At 48.7% G+C, this 9,179-nt stretch overlaps 1 protein-coding gene across 4 annotated transcripts in view; it reads left to right on the plus strand.

Annotated features, from left to right (window-relative positions):
* Positions 1-9,179, plus strand: part of ATF3 (activating transcription factor 3) — a 59,565-nt gene that overhangs the window by 47,896 nt on the left and 2,490 nt on the right. For all 4 annotated transcript variants that reach the window (XM_077763191.1, XM_077763195.1, XM_077763192.1 and 1 more), the window contains exons 2-3: positions 5,485-5,728; positions 8,689-8,796. In XM_077763191.1, coding sequence (XP_077619317.1) covers positions 5,485-5,728; positions 8,689-8,796 — 352 coding nt within the window. The remainder of the gene's footprint in view (positions 1-5,484; positions 5,729-8,688; positions 8,797-9,179) is intronic.

Consider the following 9,179-nt stretch of genomic DNA (forward strand, 5'->3'; position numbering starts at 1 on the left):
CCCGCTCATCCGTCGCTCCGCGCCGGGCACCGCCGCTCCCGAGTCTCGCCTTCCCGGGGCCCGCAGAGAGGCACCGAGGCCCGGCGCCGGCGGAAGGGCTGCTCCGGGGGCCGGAGCGAATGAATGGGAAGGGGACCGGCGAGCCTGGGTCCCGGGCGCGGCCGCTGGGGGTCGCCCTGCGCGCCCTGGAGCGCCGGGCCGCGGGACCGCGCCGGAGCCAGAGCGAAAGTTCCTTGGGATAAGTTTAGAGGTGGCGAGCGCTCGTGTTGCTGTCCCGGGGCGGAAGGCGGAGAGGGCTCCCGGCGCACGCGAGCGGCCAGCGCCCGGGCCCGAGACTTCCTGTCCCAAAGCTCTCTTACACGCTTTCCCGCACCTGTGACTCTTCCTCTGGCGGGCCCGCGGATTCCTCTGCTTTAAGTCCATGGACACCCACCTCGGAGGAGGCGAGGGTGCGGAGCCCCCTCAGATCATTGAGAGCATGCCTTTGTGGCCTAGTGGTCAGGACCCTGAGAGCTTACGCTACGCCTCGTGTCTTTGAGCCTCAGTATCGCCAGCTGTGAGAAGTGGGTCCTCCTTCTGTTTGTTTTCAAGCACCAAGTGGTGGTTGACCAGATAACCACTAAAGTTCTTTCTGGCAGAATCACTTCAGATTCCGGAGTGGTATTACTGGAAGAAAGGGGGCCGTTGAGGAGACCTGAATGATTTGTTGGGGGTGGGGGTCTTGTGACCAGCTTCGGTGGGGAGGGGACTTACCTCTGGGGGCATGTCTTCCCTTCCTTTCTTTCCATTGAATTGGTTCTCTCCTTTCATTTCATCTACTTTTATAAGCTCTTTCCTCCTAACCATTTTCTTTTTCCTAATTTTGTTACTTAGATCACATACACTTCCTTACAAATAAAGGTGTTGCTATATTCTCGATGGAGCCAGAAAAAAGAAAATAAGTGCTAGAAAATCTGGGTGGTCTCCCAGTGCACATATTTCAGTGTGAGTGACAGTCCATCTGTTGGGGACCTTCCCGACTTTAAATGAAGGACAGATTGTTATTACTATTCTTGTTTTCTATTTAGTATTTAGTGTAGAATGATGCTACCACATACAGACTCTTGCCTTGAGGATGTTCTGGACAAAGATTGAAGTGGCAGAAGGGTTTGTAATTGTATTGTGTGGATGGTTCCAGAGACGATGTGGCAGGTAACACTCCAGGCTGATGGTGTGGATAAGATACAGCACACAGCACCTGCGGCAACTATGGAAGCCTTCCCATTCTTCTGTCTTAACCCCACCCCTCCCTGTCTCCCTTTTGGCGCTTTCTTTCCATTGTTCTCTTTCTTTTGTACTCCCTCCTTGTCTCAGCCCTGTCAAAGCGTCTTCTATGGTGGATTCCAGGTTACTAAGACCGCTGACCCCTCATCTACCTGGCCATTGACTCTATTCTCCATTTACCTTATTGGTCGGTCTTCTTGGTGTTGAATCTTTGTTGGTGATAAAGCAAAATAAGCAGTGGGTGAGTGGTCAGCAGCTTGGCCAAGGTGGGCCACTCACCAGCTTTATGGCCTTCTGCAAGTCACTACCTTCCTGCATCTCATTTTACTCAATTACAAAATGAAGATCTGACCTAGATGACTCTAATATTGGGTGTTTTATCCCATTATCTAGAGCCCTTGATTTCCTCTTATTTCAAATTGGCTGGGCATGGAATAGGGTCAATGGCTCCAAGTGTTACCCGGCACGGGGAGGAGGAAGTACATAGGCAGGACACCACAGAAACCAGAAGTGGTTTTGTACTTGAGAACTGGTTATTTCTCAAGTATGTAAGAGCAGGGGAGACAAGGTTTTGCCAGCAAATAAATAGTGGGGTAGAATTGACCTGGTGTGTTGGGAGCCCAGGGTCAATCAAAGTGGAAAAGAATCTGTGAATGACCTGGGTTCTGTTTAATTCCTGATTGATAGGGCCTAACTTGAATTGCCAACAACATTTTGAGCTCCCCCTGAAATGGGGAAAGTGGAATCACAGTAACGATGGCTACTCAGTACCTGTATGAATCCACCTTCGTGCTGTTTATATAATCTTCTCAACTGCCCTGTGAGGAAATAGGGGCAGGGGGGGTTGGTCTCATTTTACACATGAGGAGACTGAGGCCCAGAAAGCTTGAGTGGCTTTTTAAATNTGGTAGTGATAGGCTATTCCTGAAGCTCCAGCCTTACACCAGTGATTTCTAGGTAGGCTGGGAGAAAGACCAAGATAGGAAGTTAGTGAAAGACCAGCATCAGCTTCCTACACCATAAGTAAGATGAGCAGCATTATGAGCAGCATTTAGTGTGAAGAGATGAAAATTAAAAGTGAAATTCAGTGTAGCTGTAGCTACTAGGAAATATAATCTGGGAGTTAAATTTCCAGTTAAAGAAATATATGAGTAAAGTTTCACTTTCTTGAAAATGATGAAACTACCAGAGATATGACATGGTTTCTGATTGGAGATAATGAAGCAAAAGCAAAATGCAGGTTCTTTGTAGCAAGTCTGGACAATTTTAAGATCAACGTAGAAAGTCAACTCAGAAAATCCCCAAACATTTTTTTTTTTCTTCAGTGAGGGGGAATGTTGGCAGGCCTCGACTTTGAGAAAAACCGTCTGAAGATTTAACTTCATTTTCCTTGTCGGGACACAAGCCTGAGTCTGGGCTGAATCTGACTTTAAAGGAGTAAAGGAGTCACCAGAAAGCACCTCCAGAAATTAAGCCTTAGCAGAATGCAGAGAACGTTCAAACCTCTCCAGATACAACTGCTTTACTTTCTGAAAGGCTTTTTAACATTTTTACAGCCCGTTTCCATCCCCAAGTAAGCCCACCCAAAGCTTTTCATATAAAAACACTCCATACCACTGACATTCTTCAGTTTCTTTCATCGGGACTGCTGACTTTACACTAAGGAGGAAAAAAGAGTCCCAAACAGCAGACCCCAAGCCCTGAGAGCCCATTAATAAACTTAGCTGGGTGGTGAGACAGAACTACACTCAACCTCAGTGGAATTCAAACTGCCCATGTAGAGGAGAGCCATCCAGTCCTCCAAACAAAGGCCAGCCCAGTGGTAGCTCTGAATTCCATCCCTGAACTACTGGGTTTTTAATAAAGTTGGTTAAGGGAGGGAAAACATGCATGCATGGGAGAATCTTAAGCCTCTGGCTTTAGAAGGCCAGTTTTTCAGAGTTTATCACCTGCCAGAGAGGTATCCTCCCAGCCTCCTGAGATTATTCGATTACAGTGATAGAGGAACATCAGTTCTGGCTTATGACACGGGGCTCTGGGAAGAGAATTACATACGTTTCCTGGATTTCTTTATAAACAATCAGTGGTGGCATTTGTAGGCCTGGAATTCTTGCCTCCATCCGTGTATTTCATATCTTAAGGGGGAGTTAGTTATAGGTCAGGAGGATCTATTCACAAGTGTTTGAGATCAGACAGTAGCCAGCCACCCTCCCCCTGGGACCCCACAGAGCATCTGTCACAGAGCCAGCTCTGGGCTGGAGGCATCCCTGGGAGGCCCGGTGAGAATATCCCTCCCAGCTGCCTTATGCTTTTCAGGACACGCTTGTGTATTATTTCCTCAAACTCCTTGCACAACTCTGGAAAAACAGGGCTATTGTTATTAGCCTTCTTTTACAGAGGAGAAAGCAGGCACTGGGAAGTGTAATGATACGTGAGTAAGTGGCCTCAAATCTCGATCGTCGGACCTCAGTCTAGGAGTTTTGTGACTCAAAAACCCACTTACTACTCCTGAAGCGCAGGCAGCAGCCAGAGTGTGCGCACTGACAGAGAGAGATCAGCGGTTCATTGCACAGAATTCATCTTTCCCCCATGGTTCTTTGCTTAGTCTCCTCCCCACTGCTTCAGTTCTTGGACCCCCACTCACCCCATGCCTGCCCCCACTCCCCAAGAAGGATTTGCGCTGGTTTTTTATGTTTTTTTGTTTTTTTTTTGCAGTGTAGAATAATATTTTATATTCTGTAAATTCAGGGTGTGAGTTCTGGAGTCAGACTTAGTTCCAAGTCCCGATGCTGCCTCATGCTAACTCTGTGACTTTGGGGAAGTTATTTAGCTAGTCTAAACCTCAGTTACCTCATCTGTGAAATGGGACGAGGACCCAGCTCACTGGGTTCTCATGAGGGTCAAAGGAGGTAATGCACAGAAGGGTTCTGGTGTGAAGGAGGCGCTCGTTAAGTGTTTGTGACTTGCCAAAGGGCTTCTAGACCTGGCTATGACAGCAGGTCCCCAGATTAAGAAGGATGCTCCAGGGGACAGTCCGCCCAGACAGTCTTCATTATACAGAGTCATTATACCTGGAGAACTGGCTGCAAGGATGGGGGGGAGCGGCCGCTGCTGGAGGGAGTGTATGACAGGAAGAGATTTATGGGGGACTCTTCCAAATTGGAACCATGGAACTATTACTGTTTCTACCCTTCACTTTCCTTTCACTGTCCCTTTGGGTCCCTGGGCTATAGAATGAGGGAGGTAGATGAGACCTCAGAGACCCTTTGATTAGATGGCTCCTTCCTCATTTCATGTATTCGGTGGGGCTGTCTGCCGTGTCAGCGGCCATTGGGAGCAGCTGGTGCCCAGGGCTGGGCCAGGCTATGGGTACCGGAAAGGTGGAGACTCAGTCCCCATGCTGCAGGAGCTCTCAGCCATCGGCCAGATGAAGACTGAGACTCCTAGAGCCTAGGTCACATTGTCCCTCAGTGCCAGAGCCAATCCCAGGTTCCCTGCGGCGCCCAACCCCAGCTTTCCCAGCCACCGCAGGGCTAAACAACACCCCCAGGACCCCCAGGAGAGGTCCGAGTTCTTAGTTCCTGGCTTTTTTTTTCTCTGAGGGCTTTTGCTTCAGCAGCCTTAACCTTAAGAAGNTTCCTGCCAAACTGGGCTGAAGTAACACACCTGCTAGCTACAGTTACCATCCTTATCCTCATTGGCTTGGATCCAGCTTCTGGAGGGAGAGGCTTCGGAGATTTAGTTGCTAAATGCAAGGATCCCCTAGTCTTTGCTTCTACTTCCATTCACTGGTTGACACATTCACCTTGATTTCAGATACCTTCCAAGTTTCTTTTCGAAACAGAGACTGAAAGTGGGGTTACATAAGAGTCTCACTGATTTTTTTTTTTTTTCTTTCAGTGCTCTTCCTCTTTCAGGACTGTTTGAGGCTACATTTGCATACATGCATACCAGCCAAAACTACTATCTTTGTGAACTCAGAATAGTCTGAAATGCCACCCCTTATAAATTTCAATTAGGCACATCACTGAGCTGTGTATTTTAAGAACCTGTTTTACTCAAGATGCGGATGGCATGAAATGAAAACAAAACAGAAGCCTGAGGGCTTATGGGACTTTCCTTTGGGGGTGCGGCTCTGATGTTGGAGGCTGCAGGTGCGGGGAGATTTGATCCCATGCCCCTAAATCCCTGAAGTAGCTTGGGTTTCAATATTTCTTTCAGCAAAATGATGCTTCAACACCCAGGCCAGGTCTCTGCCTCGGAAGTCAGTGCCTCTGCCATCGTCCCCTGCCTGTCCCCTCCTGGGTCACTGGTGTTTGAGGATTTTGCTAACCTGACACCCTTTGTCAAGGAAGAGCTGAGGTTCGCCATCCAGAACAAGCACCTCTGTCACCGGATGTCCTCTGCACTGGAGTCGGTCACTGTCAGCGGCAGACCCTTGGAGATGGCAGTCACGAAAACCGAGGTAGGTTCTTCTCCAGGTGCCTGTGCTTTCGATGCTTCTTCATCGTATCCCCACCAGGCCAGGCATGCCCCAGGCTGGGGGCTGCACAGGGTGCGGTGCCTGCGTTCATCACCACCAGGCAGCCAGACTGTGGAGCAAGGACCAGCCTGCTGTGCCCGCCGCTCCAAGGCCGCTTCTGATGCTTGCACTATTCCCCCTTGAGCAGCCTTTTATAAGACACCTGGAGTAACTGACATGGCGAGAAGTCAGACAGGTGGCTGCTGGCGATGCTGTGGTGGCCCAACGACCTGAGGTCTTGACTATTTTGCAAGCCTTTCCCTCATGGATAAAAGATGGGAGTGTATCAAGCTTACTTCATTGGCATGATCACTGTCTTTGGTCAAGGGGTAGTGGAAGTGGCCAAAAAAGAACTGACTTTAAAAGGAAGATGGTTATGAATCTTTATGATTCTATAAAAGGAGGTGGGGCTAATGACGACTCCTTCATAGGATTGACCTAAGGGTTGAAGGAGATGGCATGTAGTAAGGGTCTGGCTGAGAGTCCGCATTCAATGACTGGCAGCGGGGCTACCATATGATGCTGTATACATAAGGCATCGTTAGACGCAATGGCTGTGCCTCAGTGAACCTCGGGAGGTCATTAGTGCCTCGTTCAGTACTGGGCAGTACAAGGCGAGCCATGGGACACACAAGGAATTTTTTTTTAACTTTGTAATTAAATATCTTGAGATAACAGGATGTGATGGGAAGTAGTAGGATCCCCATAGACAAAAGAAAAGCATTTTGGAAAGATATTTGGAGGGCTCTTCAGAGGAAGAAGCAGGAGATGTCCATTGCAGAGGATATCCAGTGACAGAATATTTCCTGCTCCGGGGAAGTATTCCTTAGAGCCACCCAGCTCATCCACTGATTCTGTGTTTACCAAGTCACCTTCTGATCTTAGGTTCTCCTCCTGGGAAGAGAATGCACCAGCTGGGCTAGTTCAACATTCAGGTCCCTTTGGTTATGTAATTCTCATCTTAAAATAAGATGCCACGCCCACGAAACCCATAAGCATCCTGTGTGTGCGGCACCGTGAGCCCATTTCCCCAGGCCCTAGTCCCCTCTGGGGAGGCAATAAGGTGGAATGAGGCAGTATGTCCAGGAGGGGACACAGCATGAGGAGCCAAAGGCCTGGGTTTACACCCGGGCTTTGTAGCCTACTATGCTGGTGACCATGATTTCCCTGGACACATTGCTGCTGGCCACTCTGCCTCGTTTCCACATCAATACGGTGAGGGGATTGAGCTAAATGGTTTTTGAAAGCCTCTGACAGTATATGGCTCTGAGATTTGCTCTACTTTCCTTCCTCATATGAGAAAACCCAGAATCCTCGCCCATCTCTCCAAAAATGTCTGTAGGGCTGCATAGGAAAAACGACAGTTGCAGAGTCCTGGGTGAAGATATTGATGATGAGGTTAATAATGATGCTAATTGAAGCTTACATAGCACTGACTAAACACTGTGCAATGAATTTTAATTTTAATTTAAGAAAAACTTGTTTACTGTTTATTTATTTTTGAGAGAGAGAGCATGAGCAGGGGAGGGGCAGAGAGGAGACACAGAATCTGAAGCAGGCCTCAGGCTTTGAGCTGCCAGCACAGAGCCCGACCGGGGAGCTCGAACTCATGAACCGTGAGATCATGACGTGAGCTGAAGTCGGACACTCAACCGACTGAGCCACCCAGGCATTGCTGATTTTAATTTATGTATATATAACTAATTTAACTAATTTGACCCTCCTCACCACCCTATTAGATAGCTAAGATTATTGGTCCCATCTTACAAGTGAGGAAACTGAGGGTCGCAAGAGTATGGTAATGAGCCCGAAGCCTCACAGCTAATAGCTGATGATTCAGCCCAGTTTTGTTCAAACTCAAATGTGTGCCTGTGTGGTTCTGGGATCCAGGATATAAAAGGTGAAACTGCCTTTTGGCCTGCTTTCCCCTGGGGCTTTGTTTCCCTGAATCGCCCGGCCTTCATTATCAGGGCAAAGCCAAGGCCGTGTTGTCCATCCAACTTCTAATAAGACAGATCTGTGGTGATCATTGCGACCCAGGATTTCTTTGGTTTGAGGTGTGGCTCCCATGCTCTCTCCTGGTGTCTGGGGCTGTGACAAGTGACAAGACAAGGTCTGACATTAGCAGCCTAGACCATCACCTGCTCAGCCCACCATAGGTACTTCATCCCAGTTGGCCTCTGGCCTCTAAGCTAAGCCCGGTGGCTGGGCTTTGTGGGCTCCCCATCAGTTTTGAGACAGAGTCGGGTTCAGAGCCAACTTTCATAGAGGACCAGATCCTAAAGCAGGACAGGGTTTTATTCTTTGAGGGCCCTTACAGCAGACTCCGAGTGGGGCACAGAGGAAGAGGTCAGTATTTACTTGCTGGATGAATCAATGGTTGGTTCATGTTTACCACCCACAGGTGGCACCAAGCCATGGGCTGATAATGCCTCTTTGTTTGGGCATTGCTCTTGGGCTCCTCTTTTCCAGGAGCTCGATGGGCTTCTTTTGAATTCATGAAGGAGGTGCTTTAATGCCCTGAGCAGCAGGGAGAGGGTGGTTAGATGATATTCCCGAAGCCATGCCTGTATCTAGGGGAAAGGACATATTGACCAAACAGAATTCATTTCCTGCTCTCAATGATTACAGTTGTTACCAATAGTTATCAGTTTGAATATACCACTCATTTCAAAATCAAAACTTTTTAAATAAGCTGAGTCTTCATTTATTAATATTGCCAGCGTAATTGTAACAGCTCTTTGGTATTCATGATCTGTTCGCAAGCGTGTGGAGAGGTTTCATGCAGAGGCTCTTCCTGCTGGGGCTGCCCTGGTTTGCCACTCTGTGCTGGCAATTCAAGGTGGGTTGCGTCTCTTGATCTCTTGCCTCCCATGAACTGTGTGGTGTCTTGAATCATATAGGTAGCCCCTGAAGAAGATGAAAGGAAAAAGAGGCGACGGGAAAGAAATAAGATTGCAGCTGCCAAGTGCCGCAACAAGAAGAAGGAGAAGACAGAGTGCCTGCAGAAGGTGAGCCCTCCCCCCCTCACCCCCCCCTCTTGCTCANCCCCAGCCTCATGTTGCCATCACAAAGGGAGTCAGAAAGCCCCCTACCCAGAGTGTTTTCTCGAGAAGGACGTGTAGCCCTAGCAGAAAGGCCACGTGCTAAATGAGGAGGTAACAAACTATTAGCACAAAGACCCAGACTCTGGACGCATAAGCAGCAGGTGCGTGTGTTAGAAACCGCAGGTTCTCTGATGCCCACATACCCAGCAGCCCTGGCCCGTCCATACACGCCCAGCAGCTTCCAGGCTGCAGGATATGTGAGCCCAGTTAAAGAAGCTTCACTCACTCGTTTTACCAAGGAAAGGAAGCTGCCTGCTCTCAATTGGCTCAGAATGAAAAGCCTTTAA

The sequence above is a fragment of the Crocuta crocuta genome, unplaced genomic scaffold (assembly GCF_008692635.1).
Source record: "Crocuta crocuta isolate KB4526 unplaced genomic scaffold, BGI_CrCroc_1.0 scaffold3, whole genome shotgun sequence".
Taxonomy (NCBI): Eukaryota; Metazoa; Chordata; class Mammalia; order Carnivora; family Hyaenidae; genus Crocuta; species Crocuta crocuta.